The sequence below is a fragment of the Prionailurus viverrinus genome, chromosome E2 (assembly GCF_022837055.1).
Source record: "Prionailurus viverrinus isolate Anna chromosome E2, UM_Priviv_1.0, whole genome shotgun sequence".
NCBI classification, from domain to species: Eukaryota; Metazoa; Chordata; class Mammalia; order Carnivora; family Felidae; genus Prionailurus; species Prionailurus viverrinus.
In genome coordinates, this window is record NC_062575.1 from 5,583,275 (window position 1) to 5,610,477 (window position 27,203).

At 61.4% G+C, this 27,203-nt stretch overlaps 2 protein-coding genes across 7 annotated transcripts in view; one reads left to right on the top strand and one right to left on the bottom strand.

Annotated features, from left to right (window-relative positions):
• SLC38A8 (solute carrier family 38 member 8) lies at positions 1 to 26,460 on the top strand. 6 transcript variants are annotated; one of them, XM_047837100.1, is made up of 20 exons: positions 1 to 1,198; positions 1,468 to 1,756; positions 2,205 to 2,299; positions 2,554 to 2,744; positions 4,018 to 4,216; positions 7,290 to 7,431; positions 8,548 to 8,649; positions 10,680 to 10,737; positions 14,600 to 14,714; positions 15,495 to 15,642; positions 15,822 to 16,030; positions 16,719 to 16,770; positions 18,908 to 20,193; positions 20,279 to 20,344; positions 20,709 to 20,943; positions 21,509 to 21,615; positions 22,269 to 22,373; positions 22,570 to 24,203; positions 25,569 to 25,691; positions 26,173 to 26,460. In XM_047837100.1, the coding sequence occupies exons 3-13, from the start codon at positions 2,260 to 2,262 to the stop codon at positions 18,999 to 19,001; spliced, it is 1,350 nt and encodes a 449-aa protein (XP_047693056.1). In that variant the 5' UTR covers positions 1 to 1,198; positions 1,468 to 1,756; positions 2,205 to 2,259; the 3' UTR covers positions 19,002 to 20,193; positions 20,279 to 20,344; positions 20,709 to 20,943; positions 21,509 to 21,615; positions 22,269 to 22,373; positions 22,570 to 24,203; positions 25,569 to 25,691; positions 26,173 to 26,460. The 6 variants fall into 6 exon arrangements, with proteins under 6 accessions (XP_047693056.1, XP_047693057.1, XP_047693059.1 ...); XM_047837101.1 differs by having other exon boundaries at positions 1,498 to 1,756; XM_047837103.1 differs by having other exon boundaries at positions 1,675 to 1,756.
• Positions 24,905 to 27,203, bottom strand: part of NECAB2 (N-terminal EF-hand calcium binding protein 2) — a 28,515-nt gene continuing 26,216 nt past the window's right edge. Inside the window, exons 11-13 of the mRNA XM_047837105.1 lie at positions 26,146 to 26,223; positions 25,598 to 25,689; positions 24,905 to 25,256 (exon numbers count right to left, since the gene is read on the bottom strand). Of these exons, the coding sequence (XP_047693061.1) occupies positions 25,228 to 25,256; positions 25,598 to 25,689; positions 26,146 to 26,223 (199 nt within the window). The 3' untranslated portion in view covers positions 24,905 to 25,227. The remainder of the gene's footprint in view (positions 25,257 to 25,597; positions 25,690 to 26,145; positions 26,224 to 27,203) is intronic.

Here is a 27,203-nt window from a genome sequence, read left to right on the forward strand (position 1 = left end):
CAGCCCAGATCCCGACGCGGGGCTCGAGCTCACGGACCGCGAGATCGTGACCTGAGCTGAAGTCGGACGCTCAACCGACTGAGCCACCCAGGCGCCCCTCGTGGTCACCTCTCCTACTCTTTGGACCCTATTTGTCTAGTCCTGGTCTCTTCATACGTCGGCCTTTCCTCCAGAACGGAGCCCTTGTCTTTCGCCTCTGACTCGCTGTCAGTCTGCGTGCGTCGAATGAGAACGCCCTCAGGCCCCAGCCCCATGGGGCGCAGTGTGCCGAAGGGTGGCCCCTGTCGTGCTGAGTAGTGTGCCCTAGAGCCTGAGGATGTGACCTTATCTGGAAAGTGGGTCTTCTGCTTTGCAGGTGCAGTGAGGAAAGGATCTCGAGATGAGATCCTTCTGGAATGTGTGAGTGGGCTCAAATCCCAGGACAGGTGTCCTCCCACGAATAGGAGAGGACCCAGACACGGGGCGGGTGTGGGAAGATGGCACCCGGAGGGACGTGGCCACCAGCCCAGCACCGCCTGGAGCCCTTAGGAGCTGGATGAGGCCGGAGGGATCACGCCCTGGAGCCTTTGGAGGGAGGGCGGCCCTGCTGGGAGAGAATAAATTCCCATTGTTTTGAGACCCCCCAGCTGGTGAGTTTGTTATGGCAGCTTCAGGAGGCTCCTTGCGTGGGGGAAGTCACGCCTTTTTCTCTCTTCCGGAATCCTACTCTCGCTCTCTGGCTCAGTGCCTCCCGTCCTGGGCGCTGGCAGCCAGGCAGGGTGCGGGGTGAAGCAGGTTTTGGGATGACGCAGCCAGGGTTGAACCCCGGGCACTTGCCAGCGGGCCCGTTCTGAGCCCCCTGCTCCACCTGCCTGAGCTCACTGCCCGCTCTGCGTCGAGCACTATGGTGTCACCCCCTCGGGATTCGCTGTGGGGGACCCAGTGAGACGCCCAGCGCCGGCTACAGGGCCCGGTTCCCAGCATCGCTCACTCGGTGAGCGCCGGTCCAGCTGTGCGCTCCTGGGCCACAATCCCGGCTCCCTTTTCGCATCCACGCCTGCCACTCAGCAGGTCAAACGGTCACTCAACGCCTCTACGCGGAGCCTGCAAAGACCAACAGTCTGCTGGTGACACGGTCAGGGGCTGGAGACCGTTGGAAACCACATGGAGAAAAAGCCCTGGGCGCTGATCTGGTGTCCGCCAGATAAGGACTGATCGGGTGAGTCTCTGGCTCCGGAGATGGTTAACTGAAAGCCGCAGTCCTTAAGAGGGGGTCCCTGCACCCGCTGTATCCGCGTCACCGGGGAGCCGGGTAGGAATGCGGATTCTCAGACCCACGGGGTCAGAAACCGCTGGGTTGTCTGTCACACAGCCCTCAATCTGGGTTGTCACACGCCCCCAAGGGGACTCGAGCCCGGGTGCCAGGAGTAAAGCAGGTTCACGTTAGAATTCCGGATGTGACCTTCGTGGACCTGTGTTTTCCCGAAGGGGACAATTTCCTGTATTCTGCCATCTCAGCGGACAGCACAGCAGGTCGGAGAAGCGGTGTCTACTCAACGTCAGGTCCCAGACCAGCCACGCCCGCCTCCCCGGACCTCGGGAGTGATGTGGAGTCTGGGCTCCACCGAGGGGACAGTGAATTCGAATCTGCCTTCTGCCAAGACCCCAGGCGATTCACGAGCACATTCGTTTCAGGGGCCAAGCACCTGCTGACTGCCTGGGCCTTTGCACGCACTTGAGTCCACAGCGGGCCCCACAGCCCACGGCGAGCTGCAAGGTGGGCACGCGGACCCCTTTGTGGATGGAAACTAGGCTTGGAGAGATCACATGGTCTAGCTGAGCTCTGAGCTCTTAACCAAGCCCCCCTTCCTCAGACTGGGGGGCCTCAGAGAGGGATCCTGGGCCCAGGTCATTGACTGAGATCAGGTGCAGGCCTGCCCCTCCTGCTCTCCCAGCTGCCCTCCATCAGACCCTCAGCAGCCAGGAAAGCCCCGCCTCCTGGGAGGGGCCTTCACCCGGGTGGGGGAGGGGAGGGCGTCTTAAGACCCCCTCCTCAGGCTGGCAGTCACAGACGCTGCAAGCTCTTGGGACCGATGGCTCTGACCTCTTGTCCTTGTTCCCCTTGGTGTTGAGACATGACCCCAACACGTGCTCTCTAGAGCTCCCTTAATTCCCGAATCATCTCCCCACCTCGGGCACAGCTAGAACCTTCCTTCTTCCACCAGTGGGGCCCAAGAAATGCCGCTGAACCAGCTGGAGTGAGCCTGAGCCCTGTCCCTGATGGCTGACAACTATCTGATCTTGAAGTCTGGATTTGGGGGTAAGGGTGAGGGGCTGGGGTGGAGGCTCGGGAGAGGAGGGTAGGAGGTCCCCCAGTGAGGATACACCGGGGCCTGGGAGCGGGTCACTTAAAAGGGCAGCACGAGGCAGCCCGTGGCGTGGGGCCGTTGGGACAGATGGGTGAGTGACTCTGATTTGGGGAGCGAGACCAGTCACAGCCAGGAAGGCAGTGTGAGGACTGCGCCTCTTCACCGCGCCCCCCCCCCCCCCCCACCGCCTCCCTGCTGCTTCTAGCCATGGAGGGACCGATGGCCGGCAGCCCAGGCCTCGCAGAGAAGCCGGTCCCCGCAGCCGCCAGCCCCTCTCTGTCCTCGCTGGGCGCTGTCTTCATCCTCCTGAAATCCGCGCTGGGGGCCGGCCTGCTCAACTTCCCCTGGGCCTTCCACAAGGCGGGTGGGGTGACCCCCGCCTTCCTGGTGGAGCTGGTAAGCACCTGTAGAGCATTTTTTGGGGCGGGGGGCGGGTCTCCTGGGGTGGGATCCAGATGGGAATCCTCAGCATCCCTCCTGGGGAGCTGCCTGTTGTAGAAACGACCCCTTTGGAGACTCCCGTTTGCGTTCGCTCTCTGCTCAGCTGCCGCGGGACGGGGTCCTCCCACCGCAGCCCCGAGTGGCGAGCACCCCTAGGCTGTTGAGGGTGGGGGGTGGGGAGGCGCCTGCCTCAAGTGATCATCTGCAGGCGGTCACCTGGCCAGTTGGCTCCTCTCACCGGCTGGTTACAGCTCGATGCTGAAAGTTGAGCCCTGCGTGTGGTCGGATCGGGTGTAAGATGCTGTGACCCCCACCCCACACCCGGCCCGGCCTGCCGACCCGTCACAGCCATTTAGCCAGTCCGGCCAGCTGCATGTGGAGCCTGAACTCCCTTCTAGAAAGGCCAGGGCTGGACAGCCCCAGCGGAGAAGGGCCGCTAATTAGCACAGCTTCATTTTATTTGCGAAGATTCTATTTCCGCAGCTGATAGCAACAGCTGAGTTGTGTGGGGAGCTGGTCCACAGACGTGATTTTAAATGTCTTTTTATGGCGGCCAGCTGATCGTGGCCACGGGGCCTTTTCTGTCCTTCGGGAAACTGCCCAGTCCTAGCTTGTGTAGTGTCCGGCCTATGAAAATAGGTAACCGTGGGACAATAGGGCAGGGGTTTCTTTGGGGGACAGGACACGAGCGAGCTCCGGGGCACGGTGGTGGGTTCTCAGTCCTGACGGGTTAGGGTTGTACGGGTGGATCGGTCGGATCTCTTCCAACGATACGTGTGTTCTTTTAACCCACAACCCACGGGATTTTAGGAGAGTAATTGAGACTCTCTGGGTTTCTGAGATCTCATTTATCCAACTGGGGCAGGATAGTAGGAATCCCAGGTGCAGAGACATACAGCCCGAGAGGCCTCGACAATCGCTTGCCCTGTGGCTCTGATCTCCGGGCAGGGGCAGGCCTGGTAGCACATTGGGTAGAGGTCCCTGGTCTCCAGGTGGCCTGTGTGGGTGACAGGCCTGGTGGAGAGTGATATCAAAGTCCCAAGGGTCTGGGGCACCTGGCAGGGTCGGTGGGTAAAGCATGTGCGACTCTTGATCTCAGGGTTCTGAGTTCAAGCCCCATGTTGGGCCCCGAGCCTACTTAATTAAAAAAAAAAAAAAAAAGCCTGCGGGGTAGCTGGCTCAGGTGGTGGGCTGGGGGTCACCCTGGCCCCACGGTCCTGCTCCGCAGGTCTCCTTGGTCTTCCTCATCAGCGGGCTGGTCATCCTGGGCTATGCTGCCTCTGTCAGCGGCCAGACGACCTACCAGGGTGTGGTTGGAGGGCTGTGTGGCCCGGCCCTGGGGAAGCTGTGTGAGGCCTGCTTCATCGTCAACCTGCTCATGATCTCCGTGGCCTTCTTCAGGGTGATTGGGGACCAGCTGGAGAAGCGTAAGTACTGGCACAGGAGTGGGGGGCGCCCCCAGGAGGCTTCTGGTTGATGAGCGGGATGTGGGTACTGGGGGGGGGCCTTGGGGGGACAGCAGAGGCCAAGGCCACCCCTGAGCTCCTTACATCGTGGCAGAAGGAGTGGTAATGAGCACCCTGGGAGTCATGGAGGGGGAGGGGCTGTGCTGGATGTCTAGTGGGGACAATCCAGTTTACGGATGGGGAAGCCAAGCCAACTGCAGAGAAGTCCCTTTGGAGAGCGAGCCAGTAACACCTTGAATCTGGGGATGGACGTCCAGGCCTGAGCCCAGGCCCCCTTGGCTTCTCGTACCCCGTGGACCGTTTCCCTGCAAACACTGCTAGCTGCATCGTGCCTGCTTTGTTAGGTTTCCTTTTTGTTCGGTTCAGCGTATTTGCGAATTCTTGCTGGGATTTCTTCCTCGACTCACGGGTGTTGACGCTTGTGTGGTTCAGTTTCCACTTACTTGCGGAGTTTCCTAGATCGCTTTCTGGTTTCTGCCTTAGTTGTGCCACGGTCGGAGAACATGCTCCGTGTGGTTTCAGTCTTTGGCCTCGGAGACTTGCTCTGGGCCCCCATGGGATCAGTCGTGGTGGGCGCTCCGGGGGCCCTTCAGGGACGTGCCTGGTGCAGTTGGGTGGAGTGTTCTCGAACACTGCATCATCTCTAGGTGCTCCACGGCTTGGTTGAGATCCTCCCGAGCCTCCCTGATTGTTTTTCCAAATGGAGTTACTCCCTCAGGTGGTGAAAGGCGACCGTGCAAATCAGCTGTGTTTGCAGGTTGGTGTGTTTGACCCTTGAATTCTGTCCATTTTGGCCTTCTGGTGCTCGAAGCTCTGTTGGCAGGCTCCCACCCGTGAATTGTCCCGTGAGGATCGTGAAAGGTCGCCTCCCGTCTCTGGTAATACTTTGCCTTCAAGTCCAACCTCTCTGCCACGCGTCTAGTCCCTCCAGCTTCCTTGAGTGTTTGCCTGGCTTCTCCCCCTCCTCCCACCCCCACCCCCCCCCCAGCCCCAGGTCGTTGTGAACCTAAAGGTAACTTGGGAGTTTCAGGTATGTTTCCTGCGGACCTCATGTAGTTGGGTCTCGCTTTTTTCTTTCTTTTTTTTTTTTTAATCGTCTCGACAGTCTCCGTGTTTAAGTGTTGCAATTTTAAATTGGAAAATGGTTAGCGATACGCTTGGATTTTGGTCGTCTGTTTTGCTATTTGTTCTGTCACTTGAACCAAAGGCCGCCAGTGCTGGGGGTCCCGAGGTTCCAGGTGCCCGTGTCTTGGGGGGGTGCTTGTATCCCGAAAAGCATGGAGGTTGGCGAATCTGAACCTCCCGGTGGATAAAAGGGGCACAGAAGCGCCCTGCCTTTCGGTGTGAAGTGGAGGTCATGTCCGGTTCCACCTCTGGGCAGAGGTGGTTGCACCAGAGGGCAGCTGGAGTGATCCGAGCAACCTTGAGGACGCAGACCTCCTCCACGGGCTCTAGGCAGATGGCCTGGGGTGTGCTTGTGTATTAGTGGTTAGAGGGTTGGGGATGTGTTGTCTCTGCAGGCTTCTTGGCAGGGGGGCCAAATAAAGACTGGGGGTGCCTGTGGCAGTTGGGGTGCTTGGTGTCCTTGTGTGCAGTGGGTACCGATGACAGAAGTGACAGGTGCTGAAAGACATCAAGGAATGTTCTAGAAAGTTGAGGGCTCGGGAGGGACTGCTGGAGCCCAGATGTCCGAGCTGGGATCCTGGCTGAGGAGATTTAGATGCAAAAGCGGGGCTTGTGTCCCTTCCCAGAGGCCATGTGGGTCTGGCACTCCCCGAGGTCTCTGTGCACCTCTGGGTGCGTGCATTCCCCTGGCGTTTGTGGCCCGGAATGCCTGTTTTGGTCTCGTGCCTGGTGCCTGTGTAGAGTGACCTCGGGGTGGGACCCTGGGATCCCCCCTCCCCCCCCCCCCCCCCCCCAGCCTTGCAGAGGTTCGGTAGAAACAAGCTACTCGGGTAAGGTCTTGGCTTCTGTGCATGGCTGGCTTGCATTTGGTGAACAAAGAAGGGTCACAGTCCAGCCCAGCAAGTGCCCCCAAGTGGGCCGGGAAGCATCTCTCAGCTCCCAGCCCTCTGCAGCAGGGCTGTGGGGACCTGGGAGGAGGGACACCCCCCCATCCTTCCCCCCTTTCGAGCCCCAGGCCATCTTGCTCCTCCCCCAATGCTCTCCCCTCCCCCACGGGCCTTGCCTCTTCTGTCACCTTCAAATTCTCCATTTCATTGTGGTGGGGAGGAGGGGGACACCGGTCTGGGTTCTCCCGTTCCCCCTACTGAGAGGTTGGTGGGAGGCTGGGAGGAGTGTGTGTCCCTTGCCCCATCAGCATGGGCTCTGAGACATGTTGGCCCAGCAGACTATGACAGATGTGACATGGTGCCCGTTCCAGGCCCAGCCTTTAAGCGGACAGGCAGTTTCCCCGGGATCTTAGGGAGCCCCCAGTTGCCCCGGCCTAGCCTCCTGGAGGGTCCTTGTGGGAGAGACCCCAGGACTGCAGGGAGGGCTCAGGCGTCCCCACCAGACACCTAGTGTCGAGCCATCATGGACCCTCCAGACCAGCCTACCCGTGGGCCATCCACGCAGAGCAGAACTGGCCGGCTTAGCCCTGCCCTAGTTCTCCTCCAGTCCCTGGAGTGTGACAAAGCCGTCGCTCTGGGCCACTGTTGGGGGGGGGGGGGGAGTTTATGGGGGGGAGGACGTTTACCGGCTCTCAGTATCAGCTCCCCCCCCCCCCCCCAGGCTCGTGAGCAAACAGAAAAGCATCTTTTTTGAGCGGATTAGGGCCCAGGTGCCTCAAGGGCGGGCCACTTGGCCTCTTCCTTGTGGCGGCCCCTCTAGCAGAAGGTCACCGAATGGCTGTTGAATGAATCTGCGGCAAGGTTGCTGCCCCCGTGGTGGCACGTGACAGGTGGGGCTCCTTGCCCCGGCCGACCCCGGCCCGCCCGGGAGCAGGGACCCCTGTGGCTGGGGCTCTGAGCCTGGGGGGTGCTGGGGCCGCAGCTCTGAGCGGTCCCCGCCCTCTTGCCCTCCCTGCCCTCAGTGTGTGGCTTCCTGCTGCCCAGCGCCCCCCCGGCCCCGCAGCCGTGGTGCGTGGACCAGCGCCTCACCCTGCCCCTGCTCTCAGCGCTGGTCATCCTGCCCCTGTCCGTCCCGCGCGAGATCGGGTTCCAGAAGTACACCAGGTACGGGGCGGGGGTGGGGGGCTGCGGACGCTTCCCTGCCAGGGTCCCCACCTGTGCCGGCATCTGCAGGTGGGGGGTGGGGGCGGGGGGTTCATTCTGCCAGGGATTAGGGGGGCGGCCAGCTCTGGTCCTCCCCTTTTGGAGAAGAGAAAAAGAGGGAAAGTTACCCAAGTAACACGTACGCAGGATAGAAAACAGAGCTAAACAAGAACGCGTGTTGACGGGCCTGCTATTCTGTGATTTCATTATTACAGACGGTTTATGCGCACAGGCACGGGGAGACCCCAGATATACACTTGGGTTCCACCTTGCGGTCTGAGGTGTTTTGGGTTTATTTTTTTTTACCGTTTATTTGTTTTTTGAGAGAGAGCACAAGCAGGGGGAGGGGCAGAGAGAGAGAGGGAAACACAGAATCCGAAGCAGGCTCTGGGCTCCGAGCTGTCGGCACAGAGCCGGACGCGGGGCTCGAACTCACGAACTGCACGAGATCGTGACCTGAGCTGGAGTCAGAAGCTTAGCCGACTTAAAAACTGCCCCTTTATATATACTTTCGGGGGAAAAAAAAAAAACAAAAAAAAAAACCTGGCGAAAGGACTCACCTGAGTTTGCAACCTGCCTTCCCCTGTTGCATCGTGAACGCCAACAGACTTTTCACCTTAGAACTAGAAGGGAGAGAGAGCACGCGGGGGACCCAGGTCCCCTCTGGGCTCCAGCCCTTGCCTGGCTCTCCTGTCGTGTCAGCAAGGTCAGGGGCGCACCCCGCTTTGGTGTGGCCGAGCCGAGGGCGTCCCGGTGTGGGTGCCACATCAGAATGCTGTCTTGTTGGAGAGATGGGGGCTCCCGAAGCTCTCGGACCTGACGGGTGTCGGCCTGGTCGGGAGCTCGACGCCTCTGACCCCTGGGCCTCAGACAGGCTTCCCGCTGTCTCCACGGCACAGACACGGAAATTGAGGCTCGGAGCAGTGGGGACCTTGCCCGACACCTAGCCGGCATGGGCCACCCTGGCCCTCAGATGGTGCTCTGTGTCACCCCGGGCTGTGTGTGGCGGGGCCGGTGTTGCCGTGATGGGGTGGCTGTACCGTGGAGGCCCCTAACGCCGTGTTCCGTGTACGTTAGCATCCTAGGCACCCTGGCCGCCTGCTACCTGGCCCTGGTCATCATGGTGCAGTACTATACCGGGCCCCAAGGCCTTGCTCGTGAGCCCCGCCCCGCACAGAGGTGAGTGTGAGGGGGCGGCCGTTCATGGCTTCCTGTGTGAGGCCAAGAGTGGGGGTGGGGAGGGGCTGTCCTGCAGAGATGCTGCGTGGTGCTGAGGGCTTGGGGTTTGCTGGGAAGCCACTGCGGGCTGAAATCAGATCTGCTCGTGGCAGGGCCATCCCCACGGGCACGTGACCAGCAGTCACCCAGAAGGGCCCTGCACGTGGCTGAATGGCCTGCTGTTGCAATCCTGAATTTTTTTTTTTTACGTTTATCTTCAAGAGAGACACACACACACACACACACACACACACACACACACACACAGCTCAAGCAGGGAAGGGGCAGAGAGAGAGAGAGAGGGAGACACAGCATCCGAAGCAGGCTCCAGGCTCCGAGCCGTCAGCCCAGAGCCCGCTGCGGGTCTCGAACCCGTGAACCGTGGGATCGTGACTTGAGCCGAAGTCGGGTGCTTAACCGACTGAGCCCCGCCGGGCACCCCGCCATCCTGAAATTCTTCCCTGAACAAGGTGCCAGCGTGTTCATTTTGCGCCAGGCTCTACAAATTTCATGGCCTCTTCTGGCCAACGGATTGGAAGCAGGACCGCAGAGAAGAGGCTGGGGCGACTCTGAGCTTTGGCCTTGAGCGCTGGAAAAGGTGGCAGTGCTGTTTCCTGGGGTGGATGAGACGGGAGCAGGGGCAGGGGGAGGAAGTCACGTGGGGACATGTTACGTTGGAGGCGGTTCTGAGACCTCCGATGAAGACGTCCGGTGGCCAGTCAGACCTGCGTGTCTGGAGGTCAGAGAGGGGTCCGGACTGGAGGGAGAAAGGTGGTGGGTGTCGGCCCCGAGGGGGCATTTGAGGCCACCAGCCCGGGTGAGAATGGTACGCTGAGCCAGTGGTGCTTAGTCCGGCACCAGGAGGTCAGGGACGGGAGGAGGGGGTGTCGGGAGAAGAGAAGGAAGGAGAAGGTGCAGAATGGGTTAGCTTCCGGTGGGGCGGGGGGGAGCCCTCACTAGCACCTCGAGGGAAGAATCCTTCCTGCCCCTTCCAGCTTCTGGTGGCCCCAGCGATCTTTGGCGTCCCTTGGCACATGGTTATATCCCTCTGTCTCTGTTTCCATCATATAGGACCTTCCCTTGTCTGTGTCTGTCTGTTCTTCTGGTAACAACACCACCCCACTCGGGTGTGACCTCAGCTCGTTTTCCCTCATGACCTCTACCAAGAACTTGTGTCCAAACAAGGCTTTGTTCTGAGGTTCCCAATGGATATAAACCTGGGGGGATGTTAGTCAACCCAGCGTAGAGGAGGATAGAAAGTGGGCCTCAGCAGTCAGCAAAATTTCAAGAAGGTTGGGGTGACGGCCGCCAAAAGGCTGTTGCTGGGTCACGCAGGACTGAGTCCCAGCTTTGAATTTAGCCACGGAGGCTGCTGGTGATGGGACGAGAGCTTCATGAGGGCGGGAGAAGGGGCTGAGGGTCCCAGTGGATTAGGCCCAGGGAAGAGAGTTCTGAGAAGGGGAAGAGAGGAGTGGGCAGGAGCTGCTGGGGGAACCAACACCAGTAGGTGCTGCTTATCTCTCACTCCACTATGTCCCCCCAGGTGCCAGAGGCTGGTACCCAGAGCTTGTCAAAGGGAGCTGGGGGTCCTCATCTGGGGGCCCCTGAGGGGGGCCGGACCTCAAGGCTCTGCCCTATGTATGGCTCCATCCTCTCAGGCAGTTTGGGTGGCGGTCAAGCCATCCTTGCCCCATTGGATTTGATGGATGCTGCCAGTGCCCCCGCCCCCGCCCCCGCCCTCCATGGGAACGGAAAGTTGGGAATTCCTTCTAGCCCTGTCCTCCATGGAGAAGGTCAGCTTAGCAAATGTGAGCACAGGTGTCTTTAGAAGATGCAGTGTGCCACATGCATCGTTTTCCTGGTAATTAACAAGCCTGTGTCACAGCCTGGCTCAGCTACGTTTTCCTGGTATTGTTTAAAACCCCTCCTCAAGTGGCGGTTGTTGTGAGTCGAACTTTTTGTGACAAACCCCTGTTCTTGTCCGTTTGCAGCCCCTCCTCCTGGACCTCCGTGTTCAGCGTCTTCCCTACGATCTGCTTCGGGTTCCAGGTAATGGCAACGTGCGGGTGGAGGTGCGTGGCTTGGGGGGCTGTGGTGACTCTGCTCCCTCGGGAGAGGGTGGCCCTGTGTCAGGAAAGAAGGTGGAAGACTCGCTATGGGGCGAGGTGGGTGGTCTCCTGGAGGCTGTGCGTGTCGGTTGGCATCTGGGCTCGGTGAGGGGTGAACTGCTGTTGAACCTGGGCACCCGGCCTCTGCCGACACCAGCAGCACATCTGTTGGGTCCGGGGCAGCGTGTGGGGCTCCGGAGCTTGTTCCCTCCTCTGCGAAATTTTCCCGGGGCCATCTCCCTGACTGGGGACCTGGTGCCACCCGCTTAGACAGAACGCCTTTATGCAGGTGGCTGCTGTCCCTGGTGCCTGGGGGAGGAAAGATCCTGACTCGGGAGGCATTCGGGGGCCGGGAGGCGTACCGGGCAGAAAAGGGGAGCTTGTGACGGAGAGGCACAGAGTGAGGGCGGGCCGAACTGTGGGAGGCGACGGGTGAAGGGAGCGGGTTCAGCTAGTGAGCCTGGGAAGGGAGGGGGCCGCAGGCAGGGGTGAGGCGGCGGGAGAGCTGCAGGGGTGAGGTAGGTGCCCCCCATGGTGTTAGAAGGGTGCAGTGGAGGCAGAACAGCCGCCCCCGCCACCCCCAGACACCCCCAGACACCCCCAGACACCCCCAGACGGGTCCCAAAGTAAAACCGAGTTCGCAGGGGCAAGTGGTGTTCGGCCCGACAGCCGTGCCTTCTCGCCTGACTTGTTCCTCCCCTTCTCTGTCCTCCAGCTCCTGTTTGTGCTTTTTCCATCTTGCGTTTTCTTTGAGGATCGTTTAAAAAAAAAAAAAAAAACAACCCTGGAACGTTTCCATTTATCCTCTTTATAAATCAGTTGAAATATCGCTTCTGGGGCTCAGCAAGCCGCTCGCAGGAACGTCTCCCATTTCTTCTCGCACGCCCCGTATTTTCAAAGAGCTAAAGCGACGATTTTGTTGTCAGCGGTTTGGACGCGGCCTTCATCCCTCTCTCCCGCGCCCGGGCACCATATGGTGCGGCAGGCTTGCGCCGCGGGGGCCGCTTTCCAGATGCTTCCGAGGGCTGCCCCCCTCACCTTTGCCCCGGCTCCGTCAGCCGGTTCTCCTAGCAACCGGGGCCTGGGCTGCGGTTTCCAGGGACACGGGAGGCAGCGATGAAGAGCTGGGAGAAGACAGACGCGAATCGCAGGGTGGGGGTGGGGCTCAGGCCAGAGGAGACCAGGATCTGGGGGTGGGGGGGTGGGGGCGGAGGGCAGTTGAGGGTGAAGAGGGAGAGAGGAGGAGGAGGGGCAGCCTGCTGGAGGGGTGGCGCGGGAAGGGCAAGTCTCGCTGACCTGGCCAGATCGCCCCCCCCCCCCCCCCGAGCGAGCAGCGGGGCGCCCCGTCCAGCCTGCAGCGCAGCGCGAGGGCCGAGGAGGGGCAGACGTGGGGTGCGGGCTCAGCTCCCAGCCAGCTCGCCACCCCGGGACTTCTCCGCGGCTGCTGTTTTTAAACAGCCGTGTTGAGGTCTAAGTCCCGTGGCAAACGGTTCCCTCGTTGGCCGCAGGCGACTCAGAACGCTGGCGACGCCCCGAAAGGAGCCCTGTACCTGCGGCCGGCCGGCCCCCACGCCCTGGCACCCACGTGTCTCTCTGCGGATCTGCTTCGGGCGTTTCATTCTAAGGGGGTCCCTTGGTCCCGGCTTCTGTCCCCCAGCGTGCTGCTCTCCACGTTCGCCCCTGCCGTGCCCTGTGCCGCTCGCTGCCCCGCTTCCCGTGGCTGCGGGGTGGTCGTCGGCCGCATCGAGTGCAGCCTGCAGACCGCTCCTCAGCCGGTCGACGTGTGGCCTGTTTGCTCTCCCCGGCCAGTGTGCTCCTCCACCTGCCGTTTCTCCTGCCCTGGGAGCAGAGAGCCGGTGCCATCCCCGCCCCGGTCCCGTCCCCTGTCCCATCCGGGCAGCCCTGTCCTTGGGAGCCATGTAAAAGCTGGTGTAAAAGCAGGAGAAACGGCCCCGGGGTCTTGGGACAACCTGGGGGGAGGGCTGGACGATATCCTGCCACAGCCGAGCGTCTTGTCCCCACCCCTGCGCTTCGCCGTGCCCTGGAGACCCCCACCGCGTGGCGTCCTGGGCGACCCCACAGAGTCTGTGGGCCTTGGGGGTTGGTGTGTACTCGGGAGCGGGCATGGGGAGACAGGGAGACCCCCTGTCATGGGGTCTGGGCCGTTCTGGGAGCCATGCGGATGTACCTGAGAAATGCCATAGGGGTAGGTACAGGAGGCGGGAACCTGGGTCCCCTGGCTTCCCCTGGCTTCCCCTGGCTTCCCCTGGTTGAGGCTCCCCTTGAGGATAAAGCCCCCAGGGCCTGGCTGAGCCAGCCTGCAGCCAGCAGGCTCCTGCAAGGTCAAGGCAGCCTGGGGCAGGACTGTCGGGGGGAAGGGTGTGTGCGCTCAGTCTCCCCCAGACGCGGCCCCTGCAGGGGAGTTGGGGAGGGCGTGCCCCTCCCCATCATGCTCCACGAGGGGGGGGAGCTATGTTTGCTTGACTACCTGGCATCTCACCCTGGCACCGAGTGGGACTATTAAGCATTTGAGTGCTGGGGAGCGGGGGGTGGGGGAGGCTTCCTGCTTGCTGGGTGGGTTAATGGGTGTGTAATTGAGTCTCCCTGGAACGTTTTTTAGCTGTGGGCCGGGCTCTGTGTGTGGCCTGAGCTCAGAGGCATAAGTGAAGCCAATGTGGTCCTCGCCCTCATGTAGCTAACAGGTCCTGAACAAGCAAACCCAGAAGTGCTTGGGAGGGGAGGGACACAGGGAAGAGCTCAGTCCTGCTGGGGAGAGCTTTCTGAAAGTAAGGGTAGGTGCTGGCCGTACCAAGAGAGAATCCCAGGTCGAGGGCCCAGCACAAGCAAATGTCCTGAGGCAGCAAGGAGGAACAGAGGTGAACTGAGCTCAGTGGGTGAGGAAGGCGTGGCTAGCAGCCTGGAGAGTGGGCAGGAGGAGGTGATCCGCATGTTTGGTTTTGATCGGAAGGGAGTAAAGAGGCTGATGTGTGGAAGGAACCATAGAACAGTCTGGAAGCCATAGGGGGCATCAAGATAAAGTCTTGCCTCTCAACTCCGGCTGTGTGGCAGTCAGGGTCTCCTGGGCTGCTGGTGAAATGCCACTGCCCAGGTCCTGCCCCAAGTAAATAAAGTCCTTGACGTTGGCCGTAGGTGTTTTATATTTCAAACTCCTCATGACATTATTAAGTATACGTGAAACACATAAATCATAGCTGTGTCTATTCCCGTGGAACTCTCAGCCCAGTCAGGATCTAGAATGTTCCTGGTACCCCCGCGAGCTCCCTTGTGACCTGTCCTGCTCCACAGCAGCCCCCTTCTGTCACTGGAAGCGGTGGTTCTCGACTAGGAGCAGTTCTAGGGGGCCATTGGGCAACGTCCAGAGACGTTTTTGGTTGTCACAATGAGGGCGGAGGTGTTCCTGGCGTCCAGTGGGTCCCCACCAGGGATTCTGCCCAGCATCCTGCAGCGCACAGGACAGCCCCCCCCCCCCCCCCCAGATGTCAAGGGCGCTGCAGTCCAGAACCCTTGCCCCAGGGTGGTTAACTTGTAACCGGAACTTCACGTCCCCGGAAACACGTTTTCTCGTCTTGCTCAGCGTTCCGGCCGCGAGGCCGTCCTGTGCGAGGTTGTGTTCGTCCTTCAGGGCTGTGTCATATTTCCAGGGTGACCGTCTGTCGATTTCCCTGCTAGACTTCCTACTGTCGGCAGACCTGTGGGTGGCTTCCTGTGCTTTGGGGCCCTGAGACGTTCGAGGTGGCTCCCGGTGCCTCGGGCGCCCCCTGAGCCCCGCCCCTGCCTCGCAGTGTCACGAAGCCGGGGTGTCCATTTACTGCAGTATGACCCATCGGAGCCTCGCCCATTGGGCTCTGGTCTCTGTGCTGTCCCTGCTGGCCTGCTGCCTCATCTACTCGCTGACAGGTAAGGCAGCACCAGCACACCGCGGAGCTGGGCAGGGGGTGCGGGAGACCCCGAATCACGTGTGCCCGAGGAGTGCTCACCGCATGCCGGGCCGCGCCAGGCCGGGTCCGGGGGGGTGTCACAGCCCTCGCCCGTTTACTCCTGACCCCCCTGGGAAGTCCCCATTTCACGGAAGGAGTAGCTGAGGCTCAGACGGCTTCCGTGGCTTGTCCGGCAGGGCCCCCCGGCTAGACGTGCAGAGCTGAGGCCCTGCTCTACGCTACACCCCCTGCCACACAGATGTCCGATGGGACGGTAGTGACCGGCGCATGGCATGATCTCTGGGTAGCGATTTACAAAACGCCCTTGTGGCTTTGACGGACGTGGGTGCCCACAGACCTGGGTTCCAGGCAGAAGAGTCTCCGAGGGGCGTGGAAGTGGGGCTCAGAGACGGCTGGGATCTGCTCAGGGGTCACACAGCGTGCCCGTGGCACAGCCCAGGTCTCAGGCCCAGGCCGACTTCTTTCCTCCCGCCCGGGGCTTTGGAGCCCCTGACCCGGGGAGCCCTTGGGCCGCTGCAGTGTGCCAGCCACTGGGGCCCACCGTGGTAACCCAGGAAGCTTGCTGACCCACGATGCCGTTAGTTTCGGGAGGACAGCACGGGGATGCGGCTGCCGTGTTACGCAGTGCCCGCTGTCCGCGGCGTTCCCCGTGCCGTGCCCTCCGTCCACGTCTCCCGCCGGCACGGCGCCCTTCTAATCCGCCCCCCTCCCCCGGCCTTCCGCCTTCTCGGTCTCCCAGGGGTTTACGGCTTCCTGACCTTCGGGGCCGAAGTTTCTGCGGACATCTTGATGTCTTACCCGGGGAACGACGTGGTCATCATCGTGGCCCGGGCCCTCTTCGGAGTGTCCATCGTGACCGTCTACCCCATTGTGCTCTTCCTGGGGAGGTGAGGTCCGGCCCGCGGGGCCCTTGTATGTCGGTGCCTGCTCCAGACTGAGCCGCGGGAGGGTCGGCGCAGTCCTTGGGGAGCGGCGCCCGGTGACGGGCCGGAGCCCCGCTGGGTGTGCACGGTGCCCGGTGGGGGCCGGCGCGGGGCTGGAGCCGCCCGTGGTGTGTGGCCTTCAGGTCGGTGATGCAGGATTTCTGGAGGAGGAGCTGGTGCCTGGCGTGTGGGCCCGGGGCCCTGGCGGAGCCCTCGGGGCCGTGGGTCCGGGTGCCACTGACCGTCCTGTGGGTTGCCGTGACGCTGGCCATGGCCCTGCTCCTGCCCGACCTCAGTGAGATCGTCAGCATCATCGGCGGGATCAGTTCCTTCTTTATCTTCATTTTCCCGGGTGAGGCCCTTGCTCGGCTCGGCTCGGCCCTGCCCGGTCTCCCCGTGGGGGACTCGAGGGTCTGGAGGGTGGGAGCCCCGCAGAGGCTTTACTGACCGGACACGGGCTGTGGACTCTCTGTGCCTTGAGTTAAACGTCTCCGTGACCCTCGATGGTCGTACCCGCTGGGAGTGCTGTCGTCACCCCGTCCTGCAGGTGGTCAGAGGCCCAGCGGCCTCCCGGGGCGGGGCGCAGGGAGTGCCAGGTCAGCCTTGACCTTGTCCAGTCTCCGGTGCCGCCGTGCACTGTGGGATTTCTTTTTTTTTTTTTTCTTTCTTTTTTTTTTTTTTTTTTAACCTTTTCTGGTCACGTGAAATTTACACGGTTCAAAGGTGCCCTGTGAATGTCGTCTTTTGGTCTTGGTCCCCTGGGAGGCAAACACGGTCTCTGAGACGGATGGTTTCGTACAAAACCTTCCCCGTGTGGGTGGCTGGAGCTCCAGTCAAGGGGGCCTGAGGCTTTTTGCAGCCTGGGGAGCCTGGGGGGCCTCCCAGAGGAGGCGGTGCTCAGGGCTTGTCGTCGGAGAGGCTCAGGAGGGCCGAGGTGTTAGGGGGATGGTGAGCTGGGTCCGTGGGGACGGGCTCTCGAGCTCCGGGCCGCTCTGGGTTCAACAGTGGAGAGCTGGAGTGGCCCCGTGTGTCCTTTGCAGGTCTGTGCCTCATCTGTGCCGTTAACGTCCAGCCTGTAGCTGCACGCGTCAGGTAAGTGTCCCCAGACCAGGGTGGCGGCGTGGGCGCTTGAGGGGCTCAGAGGGAGCAGAATGGGAACGTGGCAGGGCCCACGGAGGTCACGTCCTGCCGGTGAGACGAACGACAGGCCACGGGGCTTGGCTTGTCCACGGTGACACGGTGTCCGAGCCAGGAATCGAACCCCTGCCAGCCACACTGGGGCCCGCCCACACGCTACCGGTGCTCAGCCCTCCCTTGCCCTCAGAGAGGGTGATCGTCTCTGCCGCGAGCTGCGGCACAGGCGGGTCCTGTTGTGCGGAACCCTGCGTTGCGGAGGCCGTGTGGCCGGAAGGGTAACACGTTGTGTCTGCAAGGTAGCGGGTCTTGGCTGGACCCTTGCTCAGTGCCCGGCCCTCAGTCCTCTCCTTACGATACCAGGATACCCATCCTACAGACAACGGGGCAGACGCTTGTCCACGGGCACGTGACAAGTCAGGGCGGCGCTGGGACTCAACCCGGGCTGACTGGGTCCGGGCCTCCCGCCTGCCTCCTCCCTGCTCCACGATGTGGGTTAGACATAGGCTTTGGGGCTCCCCCTCTTTCCCAGAAGAGGGCCCTCATCTCCAGGGAGGCCTCGGCTATGACCGGGGCCCTGTCCTTTGCCCTCGAGGGGCCCAGCTGACCCCCCGAGAAAGAGTGCACGCACGGGTTTGCCACACCTCAGCAGGGGCCTGTGTGGCTCTTCCTTCCCTTCCACAGATGTGAGAACTGAGGCCGAGGCAGGTAAAGGGACACCGTCCTACATTTGTCCTGGGCGTTTAGCACAGCAGAAGCGCGTTTTCTCCCAGCCGAGGCCGCACGTCCACAGTCAAGGTGTCGGCAGGGCCAGGCTCCCTTTGAAGCCTCTGAGAGCCGCTTCTGTTCTTGCCATTTCCTGCTTCTGGTGGCTCCAGGTGTCCCTGGCTGGTGGCTGCCTCACCCCCATCTCTGCCCCTCTGGGGATCTCTGCCTCAAGTCCCCATGTGCCTCCTTTCTATAAGGACAGCTGTCACTGCCCTGAGGGCCCACCCCAAACGCAGCATGATCTCCTCTCCGGATTTTTAACTTCGTTACGTCTGCAAAGACCCTGTTCCTAAATAAGGTCACGTTCACGGGTTTGGGGTGGACACGAATCCTGGGGACTGCCATTCAGCCCAGGACAGATGCCCCTGTGTTCCAGCAGCTGGGGGCTTGGGTCCCCCCCCAGAGGCCAGTGTCTCTCTCCTTCCCTCCCGCCTCATCGAGCCCCGGACTGGTTTTCCCACAGCCGTGGGCAAGGCTTCCTTCCCTTCTGGGGGAAGAGCTTTTCTGGATGTCTCTGAACCTGACTCGGGCTTGGGGCGGCCGCGATGGTCTGGGGCCTCCTACATGCGGCTGTTTCCCGGCAGTGGTCTTTGAAGGCCCTGCTGCTTCTGTTTTGTGCCTTGATCCAAGCTCACAACAGTTTTTGCTGGTGGGCTTTGAAGGTATTTTTAACTCTAGAGCTGCCATAGGGCCTCTGATCCCTCAGAACTGCTCTAGGAGCCTGCAGGCCCGAGAACATTCCCCACGTTCTCCCCACCTCCGTATTGGGGGCATTCACGATTCTGTCTCACTGGAGACCATCTTTCCGTAACATCGGGTCCTGTGGCCTTTGTTAATGGGGCCAGAAATGTGTCCGGCCACCCTGCCGTCTGTAGGAATTTCATTTCCTTGTCTGCACGGTCTCTGTTGGTGTGTCGGGAAGCTCGCAGATGTGGCCTCAGTGGCTGTCAGGGCGACCGCCTCTGCCCCCGTGGCCAGCCGCTGTCCCCATCGTGGGTGACCTCGGGCTTTCCGCTCTTTCATCGTTTTCAGGGGGGCTCCATGCCCTCCTCCCGTTGCCCCCAAAGGGAAGGGACTGGGAAGGTGTCTCCCTCCCCCAGGGGAGGAACGGGATTAACAGAGGCAGTGAGTGATTTTAATCGCAGGGGGCCCTTCTCTCCCCTTGTCTTGGAAACCCATCCCGACAGGTGGGGGGGAATACTATGGGTTTTTCTTCCAACTTGGTGGCTCTCCTGGCTTCGTGTGATCAGCCTTCGGCGTGCACTTGGCTTGTCTGTGCAGAGCTCTGGAGGAGAGCGTGCTTGATGTGTATTTCTTGGCCTCGCAGGTGCTGTTTGGAGGCGTGGGGAGTGGTCTCTGTGCTCGTGGGCACCTTCATCTTCGGGCAGAGCACGGTGGCAGCCGCCTTGGAACTCCTCTGAGCGGGAGGGGGTCGGCCCGGCCCCATGGCTGCCCTGGTGCAGCTGCCTGCGTCCAGCTGTGCGACCCGTGTCCTTGCCTCATAAAGATGCTGGAGAAATGGATACCTTCTGCCTCCTGAGGCTGCTCATTTGGGCTTCTGCTGGTTCAGAGGGTTTCGGGCGCAGTGCCGAGGAGGGCGGATTCGGGTCCTCGGGCCGCCCTGACAAAGACCACAGCCTGGGGGCTTCGAAAGGCAGAAGGGTCCCCTCACCGTCTGGGGGCGGGAGCCCGAGATGCAGGTGTGGGCAGGGCCACGCTGCCTATCGGGGAGGATCCCCCTGCCCCTTCCAGCCTGCGGTGTGGCTGGCCATCTGTGGCGGTTCTTGGCCTTCCCTTTCCGTGTGGTCATCTGCCCTGTGTGTCCTTCCAAGTCTCTTGTTTTTAAAGTTAGAGACCGTGAGATCCAGTGGGGGAGGGGCAGAGGGGAGGCGGCTAGAGGATCCCTGCGCTAACAGGGGAGAGCTGGATGCGGGGCTCAAACTCGCGAACCGCGAGATCATGACCTGAGCCGAAGTCGGACGCTTAACCGACAGAGCCACCCAGGAGCCCCGAAATTTCCCTCCTCGTATGAGACCCCAGTCATTGGATTAGAGCCACCTTCGTCCAGGATGACCTCATCTGAATTTACTTCCTTAGGGTCTGCAAAGATCCTGTTTCCAAACAAGGTCACAGTCACAGGTTCTAAGAGTGGGGACTTCAACCTAATATTTCTAAGGGGCATAGTTCATAACAGAAGTAGGGGCTGAGGCCCAGGGAGCCCTGCTTTGGCCCGCATTCTGATGGGAGGGTCCCAGGGATTGTCCCTTTCCCTCTGGCTGGACCCGAAGAGCCTGGAAACCCAGTGAGCTGTGTGCGGTTCCCTCCTCCCCCCCACCAATTCCAGGTGTCACGCCTGCGGCTGAGGGCCAGGGGCCCAGAGGCCTGCCCCAGGGTCAGGGTCGGGGGAACGGGGGTGGGGGGAGAGGCAGCTTGCAGCCCAGCTGCTCCTGGGTCTCTGTGCTTGCCAGCACTGACCCTCTACGGGGCCTGGGGTGTCCTGGAGGTCGCTGCATTCGGGCCGCTCTCCCTCTGCCTTGGGACGTCTCCCGGAAGCCGGCGGTTGGCTGTGGCCAGATCCAGGAGGGGCCGACGTTTGAGGACCTCTCCCTCAGGGTAGGCAGTGGGCCGGGCTCTGCTGTGTCGTGTGACGTGTCCCTGGCCAGTGGTGCCAGGACCCTTTTTGTGTTTTTTTTTCCAGCCTGTCCACCTGCATGATTTGCTTTCAGCTCTAACTCACCTGCCGTCAAGTTCACCCTTGCAAAGTGTACGATTCAGTGGGTGTTAGCCGAGGCACAACGTTGTCCAGCCGTCACCAGCTGGACGTTTTTGTCACCCCAGGGAAACCCACACTCATTAGCAGTCACTCCCCAGCCCCGGGAACCGCGAATCTGCTGTCTCTGCAGATCTGTTCCTTCTGGACGTTCTGTACGAATGGACTCGTTCGATACGCGGCCTCTGTGTCTAGCTCCTTTGAGGTCGCGTAATGTTTTCAAATTCATCCATTTTACAGGGGGAGGCAGCTGAGACTTGGAAAAGTCCAGGCTGCTTGTCCTGTGAGCTACAGAGCTGGGGTCGGGACCAACTGGGGGGGGGGGGGGGTCACGTTCCACCGTCCACTTTCTTTCTAGTGCACACCCGCGAGTGGCCAAGGGGGGTGTGACCCCATCCACCCAGCCCCAGGACGAGGATGCACCTGCTGCCTCCTCTGCCCTGGTTGCATGTGTAGACTCTGACCCAGTAATTGGGGCACCAGCGTCTCCTACACGGGCCTTCTTACCAGCTACACACCCTGCCACACACCGTGGGTCAGGTGGCCACGGAACCAGGACAAGGTGCTGCGGCAGAAGCGCCCCACAGCCAGCGGTGAGAATGGAGTCATCGATCAGTGGTCCCCTAGATGCTTTCCCAAAGTGCTGCGGCGGTGGCCGGGAAGGCTGGGGCCGTGGCGGGGCCATTCACGGAGTCTTTGAGAAGAACGAAGTGTGGTCGGGTGAGGGTAGGACCATAAAAGGGGGGCATCGCGTGAACTGGCTTTGGACTCAGACTACTGGCTTTGAGTGCTGGCTCTGCCATTTGCGATGTCAAAATTGGGGAGTTTATGAACCTCATGTGGGCATCTGGCATGATGCCAAGTGGGCTCTCTGTGAAAAGAGAAGGCGATAATGTATCTACGGCAGCCATGTGGGGAGACCTGAGCAACGGTGGTTTTATTTCCAGAAAACCTAGGTTGGGACTAGGCGAATAGTGAGCTTCCTAGCAGCCAAGGGAAAAGGGAAATAGGATCCTCGGGCTCATCCAAAAGCAGGAAAGGGTAACAGGGAGGAAGTGGACTGACAGTGCCGAGAGAGAAGAGACTGGGGCTCTTCAAGGGGTGATGCAAACCACCACTGGGGACGATAATTTTCATCTCAACCTGTGTCTGGTACAGATGTGATCCTCATAGGACTGTCACCTCAACCATCATCATGCAAGGACACGACGCGGTCAGAGAAATGCCGGCTGGGCCGTCACCCTCTGATGTCCCCCCCGATGGAGGTACGAGCTGACCTGAGGCTGTCCTCTGACACTAAGGGACTCCCTCAGGTTTCTGACCGCAGCGGGGAGGAAGGGCTGAAGGGGTGTCCCGGACCCAGGGGACCGTGGTGTCACGGAGGGCTTTGGGCATGCGCTCCGGGTCTGCAGCCTGCCACCTACCAGCTGTGCGACCTTGGCCGGCCCTTGTGCTCAGGTTGCTAACCCAGGAAAACCGCCTTGCTGCCTTGTTCAGCCTCGGCGTCCTCCCTCCAGTGGGTCAGCACCCACTCCTTCCTTCCGCCTCCTGGGCCTCAGTTTCCATCCTCTGGCTCTCCTCCAAAACAAAGCCAAGGACAGCCCCCCCCCACCCCCCCGCCCCGGGATGGCCGTGAGGGTGAGTGGCAATGGACTTGAAGAGCTGGTGGCACCGAGCCTGGCCTGTCACCGGTCCCGGGCCACGGTGACACCTACGCGTGAGCGTGGAGACCCTCTTGTCCAAAACTAGCTGCGGCCGAGACCCGAGTGCTGTTTCGGGGGTACAGTGATTGGCTCTCTGCCCTGAGGGGCGCGGGGGGAGCACCTTGCCGCTGGGTCAGGTGCCCCCAGGCAGTCGGGCAGGGACACCAGCCCCGGGTGCTGCCGGTCCCCTGAGGATCTGCCCCCCTTCCCCACAGGACTGACCCCGCACGCCTCCGGTGGGAGGTTCGGGATTTGAACTGGGCACAGCAAGAATGTCGTCGGCCATCGAACGCAGGTGGTGAAGGTCTCCATTTGGGCAGGTGAGTTGATTGGGGGTTTTTTTGGGGGGGCGGTTAATTGAGGTGAAATTTAGATAACACAGAATTAACCATCTTCACGGGTGCGATTCAGGGTCGATCGGTGTTGTGTAACCACCATTCGTTCCAAATGACCCTCGTCTCCCCAAAACGAAAGCCCACCCCCCTCAGCAGTCGCTCCCTCCTCCCTCTCCCCCAGCCCCTGAGAGCCGCTCGTCTGCTTTCCATCCCTATTGACTTAACCGTCGCAGGCATCTTGTCATGTGAGTGGGATCACGCGCTGTGTCACTTTGTGACTCGCTTCCTTCACGCGGCGTCCCGTTTGCAAGGGCCAGTCGTGTTTGGCACGGGTCGGTGTTTCTGTCTTTTTTTGTGCCTGGATAATACTCCGTTGTGCGGCCGGACCTTGTTTTGTTTGATCCGTTATCAAAGGGTGTCGTTTCCGCCTTCTGGGCCGCTGTGAATAAGCCGCTGTGAACATTCGGGCACAAGTATTTGCTTAAGTGCATCTCTGCTGTGTTTTGGGGCACAGCGTGTGCCTGGGAACGGAACGGCCGGGCCCTACGGTCACGGTTGTTACGCGAGGAACCTGCCTGAGGTCTTCCGGTGCCGACCCGGAGCCGTTCGTCCCCAGCTGTCTGGGCCGTGTGGCACCGGAGTTCGGGCACGGGATGGGGGCCGGCAGCGCTGGGTCTGGATCCAGGTGGCGGCATTTGCTTGCTGTGTGACCTCTGGTGAGTTACTTGGCCTCTCTGTGTCCCCCCCCCGGGAACCTGCGGCTCCCAGGGTGACACAGGCAGCCTGCGTGCCTGGAGGTGACGTGTAAGTTGTGGGAGCTCTGATGCCTTTTAGGGTGGAAATCTGTTCTCCTCAGAGCCTGCTCCCACCCCCTCAGCATCCAGGGAGGCTCCGAGAGCTCGTGGGCTGCCGTCAGCAGAGATGAGCCAAGAGCTAGGGCCAGCGGGCATCGTGGGTAGCACAGTGTAACCCGCCCAGCTCCCGGGGATCCTCGGCTGCACCCCAGAGAGCCTCAGCCCTCTGAGAATATTTTTTTAAATGTTTTCAACAGGGTGAGCACGAGTCGGGGAGGGGCAGAGAGAGGGAGCCACAGAATCGGAAGCAGGCTCCGAGCGGACGGCACAGAGTCCGATGTGGGGCTCGATCCCCGAAACTGTGAGATCATGACCTGAGCCGAAGTCGGACGCTTAACAGCCTGAGCCCCCCCAGGCGCCCCTCTGAGAATATTTTTAAAACAGGTGAGCTCCTCAGAGCAGCCCCCGCTTTGGGGGCGCTTCCCGAAGCTGCCGGCGGGACCCAGTCACGCACCATTCTTGGGGGCCGGGCAGTCTTCAAAGAAGGGTCTTCCCCCACCCACTTTCCAGATGAGAAACAAGGGGCTCTGAGAGGCTGGCTGCGAGCACCTGCAGCTCGGACCTGCGCTGCTAGGACTCAAGTCTGCTGCTTCTGCTTCCTACGAGCCCGTGCCGTGTTGGTTCTGTACAAAGGGCCGGCGTCGAGCCCGGCCGGGAGGCGGCAGGCGGGAGCCCGAGCCGGCGGGCTGGCCTGGGCAGAGGACCTTCCCAGCAGTGACCGCTTCGATCCCTCCCCCTGTCACAGGCTGCCTGTTCCAGGCACGTCCTTGGCCCCGGGGTTCCCACCTGCCCTGGTTTCCGTCCTCCCTCTGTCTCTGCCCTCCCTCCTGCCTTGGGAGGGGGATCCGTGGTTCTCGCTTTCCTCGTCCTTTGTGCCTTTTGTGTAGGACACCTTTGCTGCTAACCAAGACAGGGGACAGAAGAGGGGAAGTTAGAGATAGAACAGGACTTGACATGAGGGGTAAGTCTAGGGTCTCGGTCTCCTGTGTGGTTGAATAGCTCGTTGATGGGTGTGCCAAGACTGTGCCCGGAGCCCTCTGGCCTTTGCCCTTGGCTCCTGGGACGTGACCTCTAGGACCTTGGAATGTCCCGACCCCAAACGTCTTTGTTGAGCGGGGGCCTCAGCCCAGAGGTATCGGCTTGACCTCCGGAGGGGCCGGAGGACTGGCCTCCAGTGGAAACTGATCCCTGAGGTTCGGGTCGGCTCCTTGCCTGGTAATACTCTATGCACGTCGTCGCACGTCGGTGCTGGGACAGGAGGGGACAGCTGTAAGCTCTGTGCCTGGCCCCTCGTGGACCCCGGCACGTGTTTCCTTGGCTGATTTTAGTCTGTACCCTTTTGTTGCTGGGTTCTGGGAGTCCTCATGCATTACCGAGCCAGAGGGTGATCCTTGGGGCCTCTGGGAACTTTGTAACAGGCACCGACTTGTCAAAACGCGTACCGTCTTACGGATAAGGAGACAGGGTGTGATGTGGTCAAGATTTCACGGCTAAAACGGGGCCCCAGACCCCGTGACAGCTTCACTCCTCTAGCTGCCGAAGGAAAACACAGCACGCGGCCGTTCCCGACCAGAGTTTATTGGGCCTGACGGCCGAGCACGGCACGGGCTACGTGGGCTCTACTGTCCTGTGCGGCCCGGGCACAGGCCTAGGTTGGGCACTACAAGGTCTCGGCTCCTACCAGGACGCTAAGGCAGTGGCCAGCGGAAGGGAGGGTCATGCGTGGCCACTGGGGTGGGGGTTCCAGGAGGCCTCCCTCTCTCTGCTGCCCTCTGGCTCCAGCAGGGGTCCGGCAGCTCTGCGGCTGCTCTGCCGATGGGGGTGGGGGAGTGGGGGGGGGATCTGGGGGGACGGCAGGGGGTTCTCCTTCACTTCACACAGCAGGGAACTACATTCTTGTCTGGAAGCACAGTGAAAAGACGGTATGTGTACCAACGTTTCTAGAAAACGGGGGGCAGGTTCATCCGAAGGCCTCCGGGAGGTGGTCAGTCACGGCCCAAGGTGCACCAGGCAGCTGGGAAGGGCGGGGGGAAGACACGTGAGGCAGAGCAGGTGGCCTCCTTCCCCAAGGGGACCACGGCCAGGGTGGGAAGCACATGTCCAGCTTGTGGGGAGGTGCACACTGGGGGCCCTAGGAGCCAATTCCAAGGGGGGGAAGTAATGTCTGGGGGGAGGGAGTAGGGGTACGGGGGGGGGGCACCTAGAGCCACCCTGACACTCTGCCCTCTCCCTGCAGCCGACTCTCCCACTCATGGAGATCGTAGCCCTGCCCTTCGTGTTCAAGGGCTGGCCTAACACTCCGGCCCTGGGCCTCCCTCCTCTCTAGGACCCCCTGCACACCCAGCTTCCCTGTACCTGGCACCAAGATCCGGGAGAAGGCCTCAGGCTGACTCAGCGTGTCCACCTTGACGTGCCGGAAGGCCTTGCACACGGGGCTCTGCAGGTGCCTGTGAGTCGGGGGATGGAGGGTTGAGCCTCCAGCCCGGCAGCTCGCGAGGGGGCCCTGCCAGAGACGGGGGGCTTCCCCTGCCCAGGCAGCCTGGCTCGGCGCTTTCAGCCCTGGGGGGAGGGGAGGCTGACGGCTCTGGCCTCGGAACAGCCAGTGGTTGGTTGGTGGGGAGAACAGCCAGGTCCTTTCTGGAATTTTAGCCACGGGGGCAGCAGGTAGCAAACGCGAGCAGCCTCGGCCACCAGGGTGGGCCAGGAACCCGGGTTCAGAGCCCAGCTGGGGGAAAGGGGGTCCCTCCAGCTGGAGAGAGAGGCGTTCAGGGCCCCTGTGGGCCCGGTGAGGCCAGCACTCTGCAGCTAGAGGCCCGAGGAGCCAGGGACCCTTGGTGCCCTGCCCGCCCTCCCCCCCCCCCCCCCCCCCCCCGCCCCAAGGAGGCTGGGGGTAGACCACTCACCTCCTCCACTCTTCCTCCGTCTCCCAGAACTCATAGACCACGAAGGTGAGGCCATCGGCCAGCCTCACTGCCGCGATGCTGGGGGGAGAGAGGCTCCAGCTGGAGGGCTGCCCCCCAAGAGCCTGGCAGAGGTGGGAGGGGCCCCCAGCACTGGCCCTCCGGTGTGTTCAGTGAGGATCCCCGCCACCTGCTGCCAGGCCCGGTCCCGGAAGGTGGCCAAGAAATACTCACTGAACGAATCGCAACGGAACACTTGAAAAGGCCTTACTGCCACTTAAAAACCCCACCTTTCAAAATAAAAACATCTTCCTCCTCCTGCCTTCTCTGTAATTGTTTCCTTTAATCCTTAAAACTCTCCTGTGACTTGAAATTGACCCAGCAACGGGGCGGGGAAGGCCAGGCCCTGGCCCAGTGGTCCAGGAGGGAAGGGACTCCCCCAGTGAGAAGGCGGCTGGCCTGGGGGGTTGGGTTCCTTCCTCTCTAACCCTGGCCTGACCTGCCCCCCCACTCAGAACACAGCCTGAGCCTCCAGGAGGAGAGCTCTCTCTCGCGGGTGCCGATCGCCGTGTAATTCTAGGTAATTCCATGTTTCACCAGACAGGAGCCGGGAAGCAGGACTGCTAATGGCATCATTAGTTCACTAGCTCCAGCCTCCGACCACACCTGGAGCCGGGGCGCCCCCTCCCCCCCCACCAGCTGCACGTCACCTGCCAGTCAGAACAAAGGTCACGGGGGCAATGGGGACTATCTGCATTTGGTCACTGGGGGATGAAAGCGACCCCGGGGACCGCATTTGCCTGGCCGACAGCACACGGCATGCGTTGGGGTGCACCCGTGGGCAGGCAGGGACGACAGTCATCCCACAGGCGAGAAGCCCCTCGGCGTCCTGCTCCCCCCTCCTCCCACGTTCTCCCCCCACCATGAGCTCGCGATCGCCCACCTGCACGACCGCACCTCGCCTGCCGTCCTAGCGGGGCCCGGAAGGACCTGTACGACGCCCCCACCAACCCTGCTGGCCGCCTCCTGACCTTCCCGCTTAGCCCTCAGCACAATCCTGT